This window comes from Eublepharis macularius, chromosome 1, assembly GCF_028583425.1.
Source record: "Eublepharis macularius isolate TG4126 chromosome 1, MPM_Emac_v1.0, whole genome shotgun sequence".
Classification (NCBI taxonomy): Eukaryota; Metazoa; Chordata; class Lepidosauria; order Squamata; family Eublepharidae; genus Eublepharis; species Eublepharis macularius.
Window position 1 is genome coordinate 148,412,944 of NC_072790.1, and position 22,782 is coordinate 148,435,725.

The 22,782-nt window shown below is 39.5% G+C and overlaps 1 protein-coding gene across 1 annotated transcript in view; it reads right to left on the reverse strand.

Annotated features, from left to right (window-relative positions):
* The window catches only part of PCNX2 (pecanex 2), a 328,170-nt gene that overhangs the window by 235,180 nt on the left and 70,208 nt on the right, over positions 1–22,782 (reverse strand). The window contains exons 9-10 of the mRNA XM_054980165.1: positions 4,475–4,610; positions 34–176 (exon numbers count right to left, since the gene is read on the reverse strand). Of these exons, the coding sequence (XP_054836140.1) occupies positions 34–176; positions 4,475–4,610 (279 nt within the window). The remainder of the gene's footprint in view (positions 1–33; positions 177–4,474; positions 4,611–22,782) is intronic.

Here is a 22,782-nt window from a genome sequence, read left to right on the forward strand (position 1 = left end):
GTGTATAAGATATAGATATTTTTAAAAGCTTACCTGTCTAACAGTGCCAACAAGGTGAGCCGATCATACCAGATTTTTATCCATTTGCCAGGAAATATAATAAATTTGTAAAATTGTCTATTAATTTTTCTTTGCGCTGATGAACATGAGGAATCCTCAAGGTCTTCACTAAGATGCTTTGAAATAAAAGCAAAGGTGAATACAATTGTGCATTGATTTCATAAAAATGTATTGTCTCAGACAATGCTATGCAACTCCATTTACAATGAAAATAGGGAAAGAACTATATAAATTAAAAAGTTTTTTATACAGATTTCATTTTGCCACTCCAAACAACCAAACCGGCCTCTGTGTTCTTTGCCGTAGAAACTAAGCTATTATTTAACCATTGGTTGACCTTTTTACTTCATATTAACATCTAAAAAATTAATGTGTTTCCTAATTTTAAATTTTCAACAGTGAAAAGTTAATCTTCCATTTAGTAGCTGTAAGTAGAATAATAATAATAATAATAATAATAATAATAATAGATTTATATACCGCCCTTCAGCACAACTTAATGCCCACTCAGAGTGGTTTACAAAGTATGTTATTATTATCCCCACAACAAAACACCCCGTGAGGTGGGTGGGGCTGAGAGAGCTCCAGAGAACTGTGACAAGCCCAAGGACACCCAGCTGGCTTCAAGTGGAGGAGTGGGGCTGCATCTGTTTCTACAGAAAGTTATAGGCTGCACAGCCATTTTTCTCCACAGAAACTGTGACATAATATTTGTCTCTGTGGTAGTGCTTTCGGAATGATTTCTATGAATCTACATACATGTAAGCCACTAAGTCATAGAATGCTCCCAGGACACTTATGAATGGCCATACCCCAATGAAATATTAGAATGTGTGCAAAATCAAAAAGAGTCCAGTAGCACCTTTAAGACTAACCAATTTTATAGTAGCATAAGCTTTCAAGAATCAAGTTCTCTTCATCAGATGCATAGTACAGAAACTGGTCAAATATAGAAGAGGAGGGGAGGAGAGAGAAGATGCAGTTAGGGGGGGGGGGGGAGAGGGAGGGTGCAATCAAAACATTCCTTTGCTAGAACTGTTCTCTTTGTCAGATGCATCTGACGGGGAGAGCTGTGGTTATCGAAGGCTTATACTACATAGGAATTGGATGGTCTAGCTGTTTTACTGCTGCAAACTAACAGGGCAAACTCCCTTGAAGCCTCACCCAAGCCCACTGACCCCAAAAGGACACCAAAAGGAGATGTTTACATTTACTAGCAAAGGAATGTTTTGATTGCACCATCCCTCTCTCCCCCCCAACTGCATCTTCTCTCTCCTCCCATCCTCTTCTATATTTGACCAGTTTCTGTACTATGCATCTGACGAAGAGAACTTGATTCTCGAAAGCTTATGCTACAATAAAATTGGTTAGTCTTAAAGGTGCTACTGGACTCTTTTTGATTTTGCTACTACAGACTAACATGGCTAACTCCTCTGGATATTAGAATGTGTGTTCTCTGTCTGCAAGACTGGCATGCAGCAGGCCTAAGGGATTACACTGTTCACAAGGCAAAGGCAGAAAGCCTGATTACCAGTATTTATACCAGATCTTGCCAATTTTGAGACTTAGAGCTAAACTACAAGATATGAATTACACGAGGAGAAGCACGTGAAGGGAGTCACAATGTTAGCTGGGAAGCTGAGTTCTAAAGAGCTCAGAAGGCTTTGTCAATTTTTCCTCTCTACAGAGTCAAAGAGATCACTGCTTAGAAGGTTTGTTTATTTCCTTTTCACTTCTTAGAAGGGGAGGTGAAACTGACAGAGCCTTCAGGAGGAAAACAGGAAATTAACAAACCCTCTGGACAGCCATCTCCCTGGCTCTGTAGAGAGGGGAAACTGACAAAGCCTTCTGATGTCTTTTAAAACTCAGCTTCCCGGCTAACATTGCAACTCCCTTCATTGCTCTACTCCTGGTGAGGTATATACAGCGTGTCTACCTGCATTCATCTGCTACGCAGACAATGTTATAATTTCTGTTGTTAACAGGGTGACCATAGAGTTCCACACTGGTGAGGTTAGTGATATAAAATGATTGGCTCACCTTGCTACATGGAAGGTAGCCATTTATAATTTAATATTTAGCAACTTGCAGATTTTAAAACTGAGGCAGAATATTTGCTTTGCCCAGTCCATCAAGTTTTCTGCCCTCACCGTGGGTGCAGGCATTCTACCCTGGTCAAGTATTAATTATGCCCTTATACAAATGTTCCAGCCATTAGATGTCACTGGTAGTTCAGCAAGTTTCTGTGCATAGGAAGGCTATGACAGAAAAATGGAATCTGAATAAGGGTTTATTCATCGCCCTCCAATCTAACAAACAGCAAGTCCAAGACTTGTCAGAACAGTATACAATGATCCCCATAAAGGGAAATAGATCTCTGTTTCATATTACTATCAGGTGACAGACCCTTCCTAGATCTTATCACATTAAGGTGTCATGAGACTGAAGAGGATTTTGTTTGTTTGCCTTGAATGGAAATTGAACCCGGTTCAACTTCTTGGAAGGTAGCTATGCTTACTAGTACCCTACCAACAGCTTACTCGAATAGGAGGGCATCGTGTCATTTTCGAATGTGGGCATGGAGCCAACAGATGTTGCCCCTGATCTCTCAGATCCAATGAGAAAAATGCTCTGATCATATAGTGCTGACAGGCATCTAGGAGGGTCCTGTAGCAGAGCGCAGTACTAATCTCTGTCTGCAGCTCTCTCTCTCACGTTGACTGAAGCCAACTTTAACGCCTGTAGCTGATCATCAGCTCTGATGAGCTTTGCATCAGGGCAAGAGCGTCTGTTTTTCTATTTTAAGGAAGCCTCAATTCTGAGGAGGTCAGGGATCTGAGGGAGGTCTTGGATCCTTAAAAGATATTGATTCCAAGCAGGTGTCTCGGATCTGAGGAAGTTCTTTGATCCAAAGGAACTTGGCTCTGAGAAAGATCTTGGATCTGAAGGAAGTCTTGGATCCAAGGACTCAGATCCAAAGGATCTCAACTCCAAGCAAAATCTCAGATCCGAAGGATCTCGACTCCAAGAAAAGTCTCAGATCCAAAGTAAGTCTCAGATCCAAGAAAGGTCTTGGATCTGAAGGGCCCTGTCTCTGAGAAAAAATCTAGGATCCGAAGGATCTCCACTCTGAGAAAGGTCTCAGATCCAAAAGAGGTTTCAGAGCACAGTACTTTTCAACCTTGGCTCCTACCTCACTGATCCAGCCCAAGATGGGCACTCCTTCATGGCAGGCAACTCACTGCTGGAGTATCAAAAGGTTTTAGATCCGAAGGAAGTTACGGAGCATGGTACTTTCCACCATTGGCTCCTACTCACTGATCCAGCCCAAGACGGGCGCCTCATCAAGGTAGGTGGCCTGCTGGAGTATCGGAACTCAGTGGATGCCCTTTAGCATAACATGACTTAACTGCCTGGGGGTCGGAACATGTTGGACGACCGTTAATGGCAGATGACTTAACTGCCTGGGGTCTAAGATTCCTGGACGCCCGTTAGTGGCAGATGATTTCACTGCCTGAGGCCATAGCCTGCTGGATTATTTATGCCTCAGAGCTCAGCAGACACTTCACTGCGGCAGTTGACACAGCCACCAGAAGAACAGAACCTTCAGAGTTCTCTCTCAATGTAGGCCATCTTAGTACCCTTTCTAGTGTCCCTCATAAAACAAAACACTCTGAGGTAATCTGAGGGGCAGCAGTTATGACATGTGAAAGTCAACCTAGCCTGTTCAAAACCTCCTCAAAACATGCACTCGTAAGAACGAGTGAAGATATTCCAAAATGTATTCATCTTCTCTTCAAATAAAACATTCAATATTAAACATTTACAGAGCTCCTGAGCAATGTTCTTCCCATTGCGGCGGCTAAGAGAGAACTGAGGAGAAGGGGGGCCATTCCTCCCACATAGTCACATGACAGATTAGGTGGGGAAATGGGCTGAGATATGACTGAGGAAGCAGTCCCCTAGTGGAGCTTTATGGAAGCAATAAAAAAACTTCTCCAGTCGGCGGGCCTGCGTGTGCGCAGTCCCAGTGTGAGGATGCACAGAAGAATGAAGATGAACAATAAGTATGTTAATAAGATGAATATGAGGAAATAAGATGAACAGGGCAGGGAATGTTGGCACTTGCCTCTCCCTCTGCAATCTGTGGGTCCTTTCCACCAGGTCATTTAAAAGTATTATTACTATTTAAAATATTTACATGTCTGCATCTTTTGACCAACTCAGGATCCAAATAAGCAAATATCCTGAAACATTTGTTAAAATTTCTTTTTTTTAATCAGGAGCTTAATCATCATTAAACAAATCTCCCAAATCCCAACAATGAGTAAATCAACAGAAGAAAATTATTTAGAAATCCCAGTCCCAGAAAAGTGTTCTTTAGCAGTATTCAGGACCAAGGTATACACTGTACCCGTGGAGTTTCGGAAAGAGTTCTTCGTGCTACCATCAGTAAGAGCTGCTGTTGCAGTGCACTTGGCCCATGATCACTAGAAGACACTTCTTGACTCTCCGAGGTAGTTGTACTAGAGGAACTGAAATGGATTTCACTGTGAACAAGAGAAATAAGAGTAAATTGATTTAGCAGGTGACTCATTAATGCATTAAGAAGGCTAGGGGGCTTCATGGGCTGACTATGCAACCTGAAGCCTCCCAACGGACTGGATGAAAACCTGGCCCAAATTTCTATTAATGGTACTTTCACTATTCCCAATGGGTTTTAGTTCTATCACACCATCAGATCAGTCGTTTTATGTATTTCCACTTTTACAATCAGAAAGCTGAATCATAAGTTGATACATAAGCGAGTAAGAGAGGATGCCCATAGTCATGTAAGTCCAGAGCAACATCCCAAAACAAAATATTTATAGTACTTTTTATTCTGGACCACCAAAATAACTCAAAAGTGCATGGAAGCTACCATTTCCTCTTCTTTCCAGAAGGCCAGAGGTGCAGCCTGGTGCTAGCTCCATTCTCTACCAATTCATCTATTCAAATCTGCCAGTCTTTCTACACAGATGCAAGACACAATAAGATTCAGATCAGAAACATATTCCCACCCCCTTTAATTTTTAACACCCACTCTGAGGAATAATTCTGGAGAACTGAAAAGCTTGCACACAGTTTTTTTTTTTTTAAAGAATTTTTATTGGATGGGATTACAAACATAAACATAATAATCATTATCATTTCCACCCCATTGCATTTTCCGCATCCTTTCCCCCCTCCCTTTTCTAATGATTCCCAACAGTTTTCCATACCCAACTTAATCTAAAGAGTATATACTATAAATTCTTAAAATCTATAATATATATAATATATATCTATATAATATATACTAATCTAATCTATTTAATTGTATTAACTATCTTAATATAATACTTATCTAAATTAAGAGTATAAAAAAGTATATAATAGGTACATATACTAACTAAAAGAAATATATATATATACTATTCCTTAAATACCTATTATCTATATTATAAATTTATTGCTTCTATTACATCACTAAAATATCGTATATACTCCCTATTGCCTATACAACTGTATTGTTTAACCTTATTACTTCCCATATGAATATGCTATCTTACTCTTAACTTTATAATACTATATTACTATAACTCTATACTAAACCAATAAAATATAATAAAATATACCCCCTTTTAATCTTAAGTAAATTTCTATCTCCCCCTTAACAACTATCCAAAGACCACAATTTCCCCTTCATGTCCCACTTTTTCTCCACATATTTCTTGAATTTTTCCCAGCTTGATGTATAGTCCAATACTTCTTGCTCTTTCAATTTCCTTGTTAATTTGTCCATTTCTGCCATATTCAGAACTTTCAAAATCCAGTCTTCCATAGATGGTATCTCCTGAGTCTTCCACAACTGTGCATAACACATTCTGACCGCCGAAATCATATACAATACCATAACTCTGTCCATTTTATCAAAGTCTTCTAGGTTCATGCATAATAACAACAATTTCGGGGTTTTAATTATATTCCTTTGTAAGATATCCGACATAACCTTTACTATATCTCCCCAGAACAGTTTTGCCTTGTCACAAGACCACCACATATGACAGAATGAACCTTCATGTTGTTTACATTTCCAACATTTATCAGACATCTGACTATTACCATTGGCCAACTTCTTCGGTGTTAAATACCATCTATACATCATTTTATAAACATTTTCTCGCACCGTGGTACATGCTGAAATTTTAACTGTATTTTTCCATACCTTTTCCCAAGCTTCCATTGGAATTTCCCTATTACAATTTATTGCCCATTTAACCATCTGAACTTTAACAACCTCCTCCTCTGTGAACCATTTCAATAATATCTTATATATTTTAGAAATTATTTTCTCCCCCCCCCCCGAAGCAAGCAGTTCTCAATCTCAGAATTTTGTAGCCTAAAACCATTTTTCCTTTTATCCTTCTCATACAAATCTTTTATCTGCATATATTGAAACCATCCATATTGGAATGGCAATTCATCATTGTCTTTAAGCAAATAATTGTTCTGTTTTATCTCGAGAATCTCTTTATATGTCAACCAGTCTTCCCCTGCATATTCTGTTCTTGGATTTACTACTTCCACAGGAATAATCCACATTGGTATAGTCTCTTCCATATATTTCTTGTATTTGGTCCATACAGCAAACAAGCTTCTTCTTACATAATGATGTAAAAACATAGAGTCTGCTTTTACTTTGTCATACCATAGATATGCATGCCATCCGAATAGTTTATTATATCCTTCCAATGCTAACAGCTTCAAATGCTTCAATGTCAACCATTCCCTTATCCAGTCCAAACATACCGCTTCATGATATAATTTAAAGTTTGGTAATTGTAAACCTCCTCTTTCTTTTGCATCATACAGTACCTTCATTTTAACTCTGGGTTTCTTTCCAGCCCAAACAAAGTTTAATATCATTCTCTGCCACTTTTCAAATTGTTTACTATCTTTAACAATAGGTATTATCTGTAGTAGAAACATCATTCTTGGAAGAACATTCATCTTGATTTCTGAAATACGACCTAACCATGACAAATTCATTTTATTCCATCTAATCATATCTTTATCTATTTGTTGCCATAGCTTGTCATAATTATTCTTATATAGATCAATATTTTTCGCTGTGACTTCCACTCCTAGATATTTAACATTGTTCACTACTTCACATTCTACCTTGTCCATCAACTCCTTTTGTTGTTGTTTAGTCATATTTTTGCACAATATTTTGGACTTCACCTTATTTATAACAAATCCAGCTAAATCTCCAAAGTCTTTCATTTTCTTCATCAATTTTGGCATGCACTCTACTGGATCCTCCACTATCACCATTATATCATCAGCAAAAGCTCTAACTTTATATACAAATCCTTTTGTCCTCAGTCCTCCTATTGAATTGTCCTCTCTTATTTGCCTAAGTAAAATCTCCAATACCATTACAAACAGAAGTGGGGAAAGCGGACGCCCTTTGTCTTGTTCCTTTTCTTATTTCCAGCTTTTTTGTTACATCCGAATTAACAATTATATTTGCAGATTGGTTTTTGTATATTGCCTTTATTGCTTGTATAAATTTCTCTCCCAACTGCATCTTCTCCATTGTTGCAAACATAAAATCCCAGTTCAAATTGTCAAAAGCTTTCTCCGCATCCACAAAAAAACCCCAACCTGCTTCCCTGGGTTTTTATCATAGTACTCAATGGCATTCAACAATACTCGTAGGTTATTTTTTATTTGCCTTTCCGGTAAGAAACCAGCTTGATCTTCTTCTATAAATTCCACTAACCACACCTTAAGTCTTTCCGCTAATATCTTAGCAAAAAAGCTTGCACACAGTTTTGTGTTAATTTGGTTAGTCTTAATAATAGGTATTATATTTATTTTTGAATAACCAAGAATAATTCTTTAACATGGCCTATAACTGGAAGATGGACTTTGAAACAACAAAGCAACCTAGAAACATATCAAAGCACTTCTGGGAGAGAACTAGCATGTTTTCTATTATGAGAATCAAGATAGCAAAGCAATATTCCTAAATCAGGGACAAAGCTTTGAACCTGTCAGCTGCCCATATTTGTACATCTGAAGATGTTTTTTCCTCCTCAAAGTCGAAGTGTGCAGTTCACTAAACTCAGAACGTTTCTGTTCATTTCAAGCTTGTGTTGAAATGCCAAACAATGGACCTTGATTCCTGATTAGCAGACATGCAAGCCAACAATTCCGTTGTGTGTTCTCTATTTCAGTTGGCTTGTTCTTGATTCGCCTTTGTAGCTTTGTTCTCAGCTGAGTTTCTCGTCTTCCTTTTTCTGCTTGCTGTGTTATTCAAATACTCTTCAATTCCTATTCCCAACTCTGAGTGCTTTAATTTTTGCATACGTTTAAAATACATTTGGCCTCTGATGACAATTATCTCTCAAATATTGAATACAATATTGTGTACATTTAGTAAGTATAAAACGAATAAATACAAGATGCACAAAAAGTAAAAATAAACAGAGATGCTCAAAGGCGGGTTGGGGTAATCGGCAGGATCTAATCTGTTGTAAACTGATCAGGCTGCAGTGCAGCAGACAATATTTGCAATGGAATAAATGTATTTTCAAATGTATATTAGTAATCAAAAATCTATTTGACAAGCATGTTAGGTATTCACGACCTATACATAAGCTATACAGTGCCCTCTACTGACACACAAGTTGATTTGTTTATGGTGTTATATAGTTTAATTTGTTAGGAAAGAAATCTAATATAACTGTGGTATAATAAGAGAGTCATGTGTCCACATCCAATATACATATGTTTCTGTTGTTTCAGGGGACACTGCCTGAATGTTTCCGTGATCAAACATGCTGACACTCAGCAGTGGCAACCAAACTACTGCTCTATTAAAACTGTATAAATTGCCAATTTAGCCAAGGTTTTGAGGTCATGCAATACTGAGAACAACCATGTCCTAAAATAGATCCCAGCCCTGCTGCCAAAGTGTGGCAGATCTGGAGTTAGATTCTCATAACAGACATTCCCATCTCACAGAATCTCTTCTAATGTTTTTGTTTTGTTTTGAAAGCATTGCTGACTGCTGTTAAATCAAGGTTTGCAACTGTAAATAAAATACTGACTGAAGGTCTAAAAGAATGGCCTTCTTGAATCACAGCCCTAGTTCACACCATTCTGTCTGTAAAATGGCTAAGCAGATGCCTTAGTGTGCAATAGCCAGGGCTCATTTGGAGGGGGGAACATGGTCATGTGGTCACGTGGGTTTTGGCCCCACCCACGTGATTCCTTTTCCTCCCCTCTGTCTCCCCTCCAAAGGAGGCTAAGCTGCTTCAATTCATTCTGCTGCTCTATTTTCATTTGTGAGAGTGAGAGTGAGAGTGAGAGTGCAGGCTGGGCTTCTGGGCCTGGATCTCCAAAGGAGGGTAAGCTGCTTCAATTCATTCTGCTTTATTTTCATTCGTGACTTGTGAGAGAGAGAAAGAGTGAGTGAGTGAGTGAGTGCAAGCTGGGCTTGCATCTCCAAAGGAGGGTAAACTGCTTCAATTCATTCTGCTGCTTTATTTTCATTTGTGTGTGTGTGTGTAAGAGAGAGAGAGAGAGAGAGAGCGAGAGAGAGAGAGAGCGAGAGCAAGCTGGGTTGCTGGGCTTGGATCTCCAAAGGAGGGTAAGCTGCTTCAATTCATTCTGCTGCTTTATTTTCATTTGTGACTAGTGAGTGTGTCCGTGCAAGTAGGGCTGCTGGGGCTGGCTCTCCAGAGGAGAGTAAGCTGCTTTGAGTTCATTCTGCTTTATTTTCAGGAAATACCTGGAGATTTTTGGAGAAAGGGGCCTGAGGGATGGGTGTTGCCTTCTGACACACTTCCGGTGTGTCAGGGGGTGTGGGAAATGCTAATGAGATATGCTAATGAGTTCCTGCAGTTCTTTTTCTACGAAATGACCCCTTGCAATAGCAATAGCCAACCTCTGTTCCTTTTCACTATCTAACCATTCTAAATCCACTGCCTTGTGGGTATGCAGATTTTATATTTTAATTGCCACAGGGCTGGATTCCACAGAAACTTTTCACAAATTTCCCTCCATTCCACGGCAAACCTCTTATTCCCTGCTCATGTCAGTGGTCCCCTGCCTCCCAGGAGCAATACTTTATGGGAGATTTTGAGCTGTAGCTGAAAGGGGGAGAAGAGGAAGATGTACTCTATGGTCAGAAATCCCTTCCATCTGTGGAAAGTATTTATGAATCCAAGCCACAGCTACCAAAGCCATTGAATTACAGTGCAATTCTAGGCTGCATTACTCCAAGAGACCAATTTATTTCAATAGACTGGAGTAACTTTGCATATGATTGGATTGTAAATTTAATACTTTTTTAAAACCCTCTGATTAGCTGGTCAGCAATATATATCATAGCAATACATTCTACATATGTATTATACCCATTTGCTACAAGCAGGAAGCCACTATAACTGGTGGAGTAGGAGGGAAGAAGTTGCTTTATAAGTTTATTTAAAATGATAATGCATCTTCTGTTGTTCTGTGCAAGATTAGAGTCTTCAGCAATATCAAATCTGACAGTGCCAACTATTAAATCCCTTCCCTGCCACACTTTGATGTCCTTTATACACTGAAGTAGTGTTACGGGAGCTGTTTACATGTGACTATATAGATCACAAATATAGCCAATTAAGTAGTAAATCTGTTCCCGGACTGCATCTTTTCACACTATAAGTAGAAGATGGCATGCTTGAATGCTTCCTCCTGAAACAGCTTCATCTTAAATCTGGTACCCAGGTGTCACAAGAAACTCCAAGAAGAAAGTTTCTTCCAGTTCTCATTTAGGTTAAAAATGACAAGGCCTTCTCCCTGCTAAGGAAGTATCAGGAGAAATTACTAAGTCACTGCAGAATCTGGGCCCCAATACTCTACTCAGGAGTAGAGGTGATGACTCAGCTGGGAGAAGACTCAGATAGTAGAAAGGAGCCTCACCCTTAGGGGAAACTTCCTATATAAGGCAACAATGGGATCATCTTGTTTACAGTTTTGCTGGTTAGCTTGCCAGGTATCTTGACCAGCTCATTGGTGGATTCTTAGAATCTCGTGCCTGATCCGTGGACTGCCTTTATTTTTTATTTATGTTATTCACTGTCTGCCTTTCTCATTGAAACTCAAGGCTGATTATACAGTAAATATCATAGACATTTCAATAAACATGAAAGAGCAATATACATGGAAATTTGCAAAGATTTACCCTGAAATCTGACTTTGGACAGTGACATAAGAACTACAACTGTTAGAGACCTTGTAAATTGCTGGGGCATGTCTCCCATTGGGGGAACAAGACAGCAAGGTTTTGACCCTGAACTTACTGAAGACAATGACAGGTGTTCTAATAACTACAATTGTTCAGGATTATATGCTAAATACTAAATTCACCTAACTAGCTTTCACTCATTAAAATATGTCACAAGATATTTCTAACATTAAACACTTCAAAACAATAGAATGGGAACCAGGAAGATTATAACAATAGTTGTTTATTTATTTTCTCAGTGGAGCTCTACACAGTTCCTCCAGAAGCTACATACTGTTTCCTTCCAAATTATGCCTATGTCTTTAGAGTGCTAAAGAGAGTTGTTTGTTTGACAGACATTTGCTGCCACCACGTGGCGATACTTCCTGCATTCTAAATTTCCAGTTTTTTAACAGGTAGTAGGATATAAAATATCTAATTGCAATAGGGCAGCCAGCCCCCTGGTGGGAGTGGGGCATCCCCCGCTCCCAGCCACTGCCCTCTGCCACCACTCACCTGGCTGTCAGGGGAGAAAGGCATGGGAAATGGACCCAGGAGCTTCGGAGCATGCTTTTGCGCACTCTGGAGCCTTCCTTGTGCTGGGAATGACGTCATTCCCAGTGCGACAAAAGAAGTGAAGCCCCCTACATGAGGGCTATTTTGCTTAAAATTGGCTGATTTTATAGTGAGGACTCCAGGAGCACCCCCATCCCCTGATTTTAAGACTCGGGAACCTGGTAACCCTAAATTGCAACATTCTTTTTTTTTGTTTACAGCCTATGTTATATGTTACTGGAAGTTTGGCTTACAATATCATAAAGGACATAATCATGCAAAAGAAATAAACTTTTACTCAGTACACCTGTGACATTTCCTGAGCTATAGATCAAAACTGGCAGATTATACATGGGCGGGCAGGGGGGAAGCTGCTTAGGAGAGGATAATGTTATTAGCTGCTTTGGGCTCCCATTGGGGATAAAAGTAGAGTATAAATGAAGTAAATACATTTTTTCTCTTGAAATACAGTCTGCTGATTTAGATGAAATTGAAAGACTCCCTTGGATCTCCCATAACATGAGGATCCTTAAAATTTAACAGCTCATTAATATCAACAATGCTTTTAAAAATGAGAAGATTTTTAGATACCTTCAAAATCTTAGTCAGTAGAATTTTTCATGAAGAGAAAATTACCTCACTTTTATCTCTCAACCATGACCCTCTCACACCTGTATCTCTGCAACTACAAAATAAAACAGGGTCTGGCTCTCTGCCAACTGCCAGAACACAAAGAAAACTAGCTACTGGGAAGCTAGAGGAAGCTCAGTCCCCAAAGCTTGTTAAAGAACTGTAAGAAAGTCAGAGGATTTTGGAATCTACTATATTAAATCTAAAAAGACCCTTACAAGAGCTTCAGTCTAGAGCTATTTCCATAGCCAGTTCCCAATGGAGGAAGATGTGGAAAAGACTTCTAGCCAAAGCAAAACAGAACCTCCAAAAGAAACACAAAATTGTATGACCACCAACCACTCATCAACCTCCCCAAAGTTCTTGGAGTTAAGATCCCCATTAATCAGAGGTATCTCTACAGACAGAGATGAACTATTAAGTACATTGTCAGCAGGGAGCGAACTACTCATTGATCTCCCTCTAGAGAAAAATCATAGAACCAGGCTCACTCAACCTGCAGAGTCTACAAAAGAAACACACAAAAACCTAGTCAGTCCCCCTTTCACCAAATACACTTGTATCAAATGTTGCAGTTCTTAGCCAAACAGCTGACAAGAGTGATTTTTTAAACGGAGTGAGCCACAAACTGCAAACAGCACTCTCTTGGGATAGATTAAAATCCTCAGATGGAACATAGCTGGCAGGAACAAGACTATGTTAGATCCTGAAACTTTTCCTTTCCTGACAAACTTTGTCTGCATTATCCTGCAGGAATCCTGGCTCTGCAATTCCTGTGAACTGAACGGATATAGCTCCTTTCACTTATCTGCCCAGAAGGAAAGAGGACGCCCCCATGGGGGCCTACTCTGCTTCATTTCAAATAACCTGGACAAACCAACTCTTCTTCCCCCCTGCCCTAGATTGCCACAAGCCCAAAAGAAGTCTTGCTGGTAAATGTCTACCTCCCTCCACAAATCACCAAGACTGATATTGACACTCAGTGGGCAACCTTAGAGGACTATTTACTTGATCTACAAAACAGATATCCTCAAGCAATCATGATAGTGGGAGGGGAGAGGGGAGAGACTTCAATGCCAGACTTGGTTTAAACAACAATGAACTACTTCTTTCCAAGTTGTGGAAAGACAATCAACCATACAAAGAGCTGGTTTGACAAGGACTGCAAGAAGGCCAAAAACCAAGTTAAGTGGAACTGTAAGCACTTTAGATATAACAATACAACTATCACAAGACATTCATTGATATCACAGAATCACTGTCGTAGGCTAGTCCAATAGCAAGGTCAGAGTCCAGACAGCAAGGTTAGACAGTCCAAAAATCAGTTAATAGGAAGTCCCAAGGGCTAGGTAAAGTGAGAGTCAAGGCACGGTCCAAAATAGTAAGGCACAGACATGGCCAGGTTCAGTGGAGTGGTTGCAGCAGGAACAGGATTCCAATGTGTTGCTTCCACGCCTTCTGGTCTTCTGTGGCTGGGTTTCATAGACAGGCTGGGCTGGCAGCCAGCTGCTTGGGAGCTATCCTGTGCTTACTTCTCCTCATTACTCTCAACAAGCACCTGGCGTCTGGCCAGGAGGCATGCACTTTGCTGCCTCTCCTGCAGTTCCACTCGTTGCTTTCGTCTATGGCACTCTCTGGGTGAAGCTGGAGGGTTTGGTGTCCTTGACAGTGCTTCACCAGTGGTATTGGAACTGGAGGGCAGTGGTGCTGCTGGCTCAGCTGCTGACTGAGAGCTTTGGGTAACTGTTGGCTGGGCTTCACCAGTGGTGTTGGGGCTGAAGGGTGTTGGGGCTTCTGGCTCAGCTGCTGGCCATTGACTCTGATCTGCCAGCAGCTGTTCCTCCTGATTGTTGGCTTCTGCTGTATCAGAGTTGGCTTGGCTGGTTACACAAGGCTCCTCTTCTCCTGAGGAGTCCTCACCTTCACTGAGCCCCATGACAATCACAGAATAGGAAGGGGCCATACAGACCTTCTAGTCCAACCCCCTGCCCAATGCAGGATGAGCCTAAAGCATCTCTGACAAATATTCATCCAGCCTCTTCTTGAAAACTGCCAGTGAAGGGGAGCTCACCACTTCCCTAGGCAGCTGATTCGACCTTTGAACTACTCTGACCATGAAAAAGTTTTCCTAATATCCAGACGGTACCTTTTTGCATGTAATTTAAGCCTGTTGCTTCGGGTCCTATCCTCTGCTGCCAACTGGAACAGCTCCTTGCCCTCCTCCAAATGACAGCCTTTCAAATATTTAAAGAGAGCAATCATGTCCCCCCTCAATCGCCTTTTCTCCAAACTAAACATTCCTTTTTAAAAATATATATATATATTGGATGGGTTTACAAACATAAACATAAAAATCGTTATCATTTTCCACCCCATTGCATTTTCCCCATCCTTCCCCCCCCCCCTTTTCTGGTGACTCCCAGCAGTTTTCCATACCCAACTTAAGCTAAAGAATATATCATATAAATTCTTAATGTCTATAATATATATCTATGTTATACATACTAATCTAATCTCTTTACTTATCTTAACTATCTACGCTTAATATACTACTTATCTTAACTAAAAGTATAAAAATTATATAAGTATATAGTAAGTACATATACTAACTAAAAAAAAAATACATATATATGTGTAATATACTATTCCTTAAATACCTATTATCTATATTATAGATCTAATCTTTCTATTACATCACTAAAATATCATATATACTCCCTATAACCTATTCAACCTTATTATTCAATCTTATACTTTCCCCTATGAATATACTATCTTATTCTTACCCTTTTAATACTATAATATTATAACTCTATACTAATCCAATAGGATACAGTAAAATATAACCCCTTTTGACCTTAAGTAAGTTTCTATCTCCCCTTTAATTTTCCAAAGACCACAATTTCCCCTTCATGTCCCACTTTTTCTCCACATATTTCTTGAATTTTTCCCAGCTTGATGTATAGTCCAATTCTTCTTGTTCTTTCAATTTCCTTGTTAACTTGTCCATTTCTGCCATATTCAGAACTTTCAAAATCCAATCTTCCATAGATGGTATCTCCAAAGTCTTCCACAACTGTGCATAACACATTCTGGCCGCCGTGATCATATAAAACACCATAACTCTGTCCATATTATCAAAATCTTCTAGGTTCATGCATAATAACGGCAATTCCGGGGTTTTATTTATATTCCTTTGTAAAATATCAGACATAACTTTTACTATATCCCCCCAGAACTGCCTTGCCTTATCACAAGTCCACCACATATGATAGAATGAACCTTCATGTTGTTTACATTTCCAACATTTATCAGACATCTGACTATTACCATTGGCCAACTTCTTCGGTGTTAAATACCATCTATACATCATTTTATAAACATTTTCTCGCACCGTGGTACATGCTGAAATTTTAACTGTATTTTTCCATACCTTTTCCCAAGCTTCCATTGGAATTTCCCTATTACAATTTATTGCCCATTTAACCATCTGAACTTTAACGACCTCCTCCTCTGTAAACCATTTCAATAATATCTTATATATTTTAGAAATTATTTTCTCCCCCCCCCCTGAAGCAAACAATTCTCAATCTCAGAGTTTTGTAATCTAAAAGCATTTTTCCTTTTGTCTTTCTCATACAGGTCTTTTATCTGCATATATTGAAACCATCCATATTGGAATGGCAATTCATTATTGCCTTTGAGCAAATAGTTGTTCTGCTTTATCTCAAGAATCTCTTTATATGTCAACCAGTCTTCCCCTGCATATTCTGTTCTTGGGTTTACTACTTCCGCAGGAATAATCCACATTGGTATAGTCTCTTCCATATATTTCTTGTATTTAGTCCATACGACAAACAAGCTTCTTCTTATATAATGATGTAGAAACATAGAACCTGCTTTTACTTTATCATACCATAGATATGCATGCCATCCAAATAATTTATTGTATCCTTCCAATGCTAATAACTTCAAATGCTTCAGTGACAACCATTCCCTTAACCAGTCCAAACATACAGCGTCATGGTATAGTTTAAAATTTGGTAATTGTAAACCTCCTCTTTCTTTTGCATCATAAAGTACTTTCATTTTAACTCTGGGTTTCTTTCCAGCCCAAACAAAGTTTAACATCATTCTCTGCCACTTTTCAAATTGTTTACTATCCTTAACAACAGGTATTGTCTGTAGTAGAAACATCATTCTTGGAAGTACATTCATCTTAATTACTGCAATACGACCTAACCATGACAAGTTCATTTTGTTCCATCTAATCATATCTTTATCTATTTGTTGCCATAACTTGTCATAGTTATTCTTGTACAAGTCAATATTTTTCGCTGTCACTTCCACTCCCAAGTATTTAACTTTGTTCACTACTTCACATTCCACCTTATCCATCAACTCCTTTTGTTGTTGTTTAGTCATATTTTTGCACAGTATTTTAGACTTCACCTTATTTATTACAAATCCCGCTAAATCTCCAAAGTCTTTCATTTTCTTCATCAATTTTGGCATGCACTCTACTGGATCCTCCACTATCATCATTATATCATCAGCAAAAGCTCTAACTTTATATACAAATCCTTTTGTCCTCAGTCCTCTTATTGAATTATCTTCTCTTATTTGCCTAAGTAAAATCTCCAATACCATTACAAACAGAAGTGGGGAAAGCGGACACCCTTGTCTTGTTCCTTTTCTTATGTCCAACTTTTTTGTCACATCCGAATTAACAATCATATTTGCAGATTGGTTTTTGTATATTGCCTTTATTGCTTGTATACATTTCTCTCCCAACTGCATCTTCTCCATTGTTGCAAACATAAAATCCCAGTTCAAATTGTCAAATGCTTTCTCCGCATCCACAAAGAAGAAACCAACCTGCTTCCCTGGATTTTTATCATAGTACTCAATAGCATTCAACAACACTCGTAAATTTTCTTTTATTTGTCTTTCCTGTAAAAAGCCAGCTTGGTCTTCACCTATAAATTCCACTAACCAGACCTTAAGTCTTTCCGCTAATATCTTAGCAAATATTTTATAGTCATTATTAGTTAGAGATATTGGTCAATAATTCTTAACATTACTTAGGTCTAATGTCTCCTTCGGTATCAATGTAATATTAGCCTCATTCCATGTATCTGGCATCTCTGCCCCCTCCAATATCTCATTCATCAATTTTTGCATCAGTTGTTTCAAAACCTCCACCATCACTTTATAGAATTTTGCTGTAATTCCATCCAGTCCCGGAGCTTTACCAACTATAGTAGCTTGTATTGCTTGTACCACTTCCATTGTTGTTACCTCAGCATTAAGCTTCTCTGTCAACTTCTCCGGCACCTTAGGTAAATCAATCGTGTCAAAATAGTCTCTTATCTTTTCATAGTCCACTGTTTTTTTCTGATATAGTTTGGCATAATATTTATAGAATGCTCTCTCAATCAGTCCTTGATCATATAATTCCTTCCCCTCTTCCATAATTTTACTTATTGTTCTTTTTTCTCTCTTTTTCTTCAATTGCCACGCCAAATATCTCCCTGGTTTATTAGCTCCTTCAAATGATTTTTGCTTCATTTTCTTCAACTCCCACTCCACTTCTTTATTTTCCATAACCCTGATTTGTTCTTGCAATAACTTTATTTCTTACAACAATTTCTTTTTACCTGGCCTCTTTTTCAATTGCTGTTCTACTTGGATAATTTTTTCCTGAATCATGGTTGTTGTGGGTTTTCCGGGCTGTATTGCCGTGGTCTTGGCATTGTAGTTCGTGACACTGAGAGATCTCTGTCTTTTGGTGCTACACCTCTGAAGATGCCAGCCACAGCTGCTGGCGAAACGTCAGGAACTACAATGCCAAGACCACGGCAATACAGCCCGGAAAACCCACAACAACCATCGTTCTCTGGCTGTGAAAGCCTTCGACAATACATTTTCCTGAATCTCTTTTAATTTCACTTCTTTTTTCTTCTTGTCTCTACCATTTAAGTCCATCAACACACCTCTAATTACTGCTTTATATGTGTCCGAGACCATATGCGTTGACACCCCTTTATCCACATTACACTGAATAAGGAACTTCGTTTCTTTTCTAAGCACCTCAACACATTCTGGGTCACCCAAAAGGTCCTCATTAATTCTCCATCTCCGTTTCTTATTTCTCATTCCAAATCTCCACATCACCGGATTATGATCCGAGCTAATTTTCGGTAAAATGTCAGTCTCTTTTGTAAACACTACCAGTTCTTTAGACACCCAGATCATATGTATTCTGGAAAGAGATTTATGGCTAGTTGAAAAAAAAGTATATTGCTTCGCTTTAGGGTTATATTTTCTCCAGATATCTTCTAAATTTTCTTGTTCCTGGATTTCAAAAAAAGACTTTGGTAATTTCCCCGTCCTTACTTTACTTGTTGATGAACTTTTATCCAATTGCAGATCTACCACTCCATTAAAATCTCCAGCCATAATTACCTGATCATAAGTCCATTGCTCCATTTGTTCTCGTAAGTCTTTAAAAAATATATCCTTGGAGCCGTTTGGTGCATATAGTCCAAGTATCAAGGGTTTTTTTTGCATTACATAAAAATTCCACAGCCAGGTATCTTCCATTTTTATCAGACACTATTAGTTTGGGTTGCAATTCTTCCTTTATATATATAACAATTCCCCTCTTCTTTTGCTTTGTTGCCGAAACAAATTGTTTTCCTAACTTTTTATTAATTAAATATTTAGCATCTTGATCCCTAATATGAGTCTCTTGCAAACAAATCAAATTACTTCTTTGTTTAGATAACCAATGTAACACAGCTTTTCGTTTAGAGGGTGAATTGAGTCCATTAACATTCCATGAAATTAATTTGTACTCCATAATTATAACCTGGATGAGCTAGGAAAGTCTTTTCCATTCTCCATCAGAAATACATCCATTGCATATTTTGATTTAATCACTTGTCTCCCTGATTGAAATTCAAAAGTCACTCCTTCCGGCAGCTCCCATCTATATCTAATTTCAGCTGCCTTCAACTTTTGTATCAAATCTCTATATTTTTTCCGATCCTGGAGTACTTTTCGTGGTACTTCTTTCATAATTCGAATCCATGTCCCGGCTATTTCCAGTGGAGTTTCAAAATGTCTTCTAATAATTTCCTCCTTCATTCTCCTTGTGGTCAATTGGATAATAATATCTCTTGGTAAATTCTTTTGTTCTGCATATTTTGAATTGACTCTATACACGATATCCAAGTGAGTCATCATTTCCTCCTCTGTTTGTCCCAAAAATTTTGCCAAAATTTCAGCTACTTGTTTCAGAGCAGATCCATCTATTTTTTCCGGGACCGCCCTCATACGAATTTCTGTCCATTGCTTTGCATTCCATCATCACAATTCTTTCGCCCATACCCACAGTCTCTGTCTGTATAGCCTCCGTTTTTTTTCTCCCCGTCCTACACCATCTGTTGCGTTTCTTGCACCTTTTGTTGGTATTCTGTAAATCTGTTTTTATTGCCTCCATCTCTTTTTTAACCCCCGTTATTTCCAACTTAATCGCTTCTTTCACTTCCATCATTAAATTTTGCTGTAATTGTTGTATCATCTCCCGAATCTCTTTATTTCCCTCTGTTATTTTCTTATCCAAATTCTCGATAGCAACCTGCCAATCCTTTTCTTTTTTGGAGGCCATCGGACTTGCCTTGGGTCCCCACGAATCCGCTCTCTTTCTTAACTCCGTCTTCTTTTTAATTCAAGTCTCTATTTTTATATATCAAAATTTTAAACGTTTGCCCTCTGTTAAAATGGCGATTGAGGCTTCCCTTACCCCTTAAAATGTCGGGCGATGTTTCTCTATGATATAAAATGTCGGGCGATCTTTCTCTATGGTAATGCTGTCACTACGATGATCTTCCCTTACTTTCAATGGTAAATCCTTTACTTCCGTTTCCTTTCCCTTACTTTCAATGGTGGGTGCTTCACTTCCTCTTCCAACGTTGTTTTCCTTCTGGGTCCTCCTGATCTTCCTGACCTCCCTCGCCACTCTCTCTCTCTTTCTCCTCTCTGTCTATTATCCTCCACTTCCTGTCTCACGACGCACCTTCCGATTCCCACGATCCGCCCTCCGTGTTGCTATCTCCCCAACCACAGGTATGCAAAACAATATTCTTTCTTAGCTCTTTTTAGCCTTTTCTCGCTCTCAAACCTCCAATTAAACTGCTCAGTCCTTTAGTATACTTTTTCAGCTTGGTATCTCAGTCTTTTGTTCTTTTAAAAACTCGGTCTTTGTTCAGTAAAACAGTCCGTTGGGGGAGATAGTAATCTTAACTTAGCACAAACTTCTTGGGATGTACTCAGTGCTTCATACATCCAGTTCTGTTCAAATCCGTTCCCAAGGCTTGGGGAACAACGAGCCTATGTCAATTTAATGACTCCCAAAGCTGCTGCAGAGATTTTAGCCGCCCTTTTCCAAGGAGGATCTCAAGGCTTGGGAGGAAAGCCCTTTATTCAGAGCCTCCCACCTGCCGAGACCCTTCACTCTCAGGGCTACAAGCATTCCTGCCAGATTTCTAGCTGAAATCAGGAGGCTGCGGGCGATCTGAGTGCCCCACCAGCCGAAAAAACAGCACCTCAGATGATCCGGAGCTCCGAATCATGTCGGTCTAACCATTACCCCAAACCGGAAGTCCTCCAAACTAAACATTCCCAAGGCCCTGAGCCTTTCCTCGTAGGGCTGAGTCTCCAGACTCCTGATCATTATTGTCACTCTCTTCTGCACCCTCTCAATTTTGTCCACATCCTTTTTGAAGTGAGGCCTCCAGAACTGCACACAGTACTCCAGGTACGGCCTGACCAGGGCATTATAGAGAGGGACTATGACCTCCTGCGATTTTGATGCAATGCCCTTTTGATACAACCCAAGACTGAGTTTACCTTTTTTGCCACCACATTACACTAACTGCTCATATTTAATTTACAGTCCACTCTTACCCCAAGATCTCTTTCGCATACACTACTACCCAGAAGTGTATCCCCCATCCAGTATTTGTGCTTCACATTTTTGTGGCCCAGATGCAATACTGTGCACTTATCTATGTTGAATCGCATCCTGGTCACAACCGCCCACTTCTCCAGAGTATTCAGGTCTTGTTGAATTTTACCTCTATCTTCTTGCGTGTTTGCTACCCCTCCCAATTTGGTATCCTCAGCAAATTTAATGAGTAGCCTGTTTACCCCTTCATCCAGATCATTGATAAAATATTGGAAAGTACCGGGCTCAAAACCAAGCCCTGCAGCACCCCAGTGGACACCTCCCTCCAATCTGATGGAATGCCATTGGCCACCACTCTTTGAGTAGAGACCTCTAACTAGTTCCCTATCCACTGAACTGTCCTATAGTCCAGTCCGCAGTCTTCCAGTTTACCCATTAGAATGTCATGGGGAACGTTATCAAAAGCTTTGCTAAAATCCAGGTAAATCACGTCAACAGAGTTCCCGCGATCCAGTAAGCTCATCACTCGATCAAAGAAGGAAACCAGGTTGATCTGACAAGATCTGTTGGGGACAAAACCATGTTGACTTGCATGGATCACTAAGCAATCCTTCAGATGCTTACAGATTGATCCCTTTAAAATATGCTCTAATATCTTCCCAGCAACAGAACTCAGACTGACCAGCCTGTAGTTTCCCAGGTCATCCTTCTTTCCTTTCTTAAAGATTGGGGTAACGTTAGCTCTTCTCCAATCTTGTGGCATATCCCCACTCCTCCAGGAGGCCTTGAAGATGATGGACAGAGGCTCTGCAAGTTCTCTAGAAAGTTCTTTGAACACTCTTGGGTGTACATCATCCAGCCCAGGAAATTTGTATTCCTCCAGTGCAGCCAGGTACCTCTCCACAACCTCTCTATCAATGTCAACTAGCCACCCAGGTGTCCTGTCATGTCTTCTACCATCTCTAGATGGGCTCGAGTTCTTCAGGGAGAAAGCAGAGGCAAAAAAGTCATTAAGCCTGTCTGCGTTTCCTCTGTCCTCCATCAGAATTTCTCCTTCTACTCCCAAAAGTGGTCTAATTGCCTCTTTTACCTTGCATTTGCTTCTCACATATCTGTAGAAGTTTTTCTTATTGTGCAAGCCCCCCTGGCCAGACCAAGCTCATACTGAGCTTTGGCTTCACTGATGGCTGATCTGCAGTACCCTAGTAACCCTCTTCAGAGGTCTGTCCTTCTCTCCATTTCCTGTACATTTCCT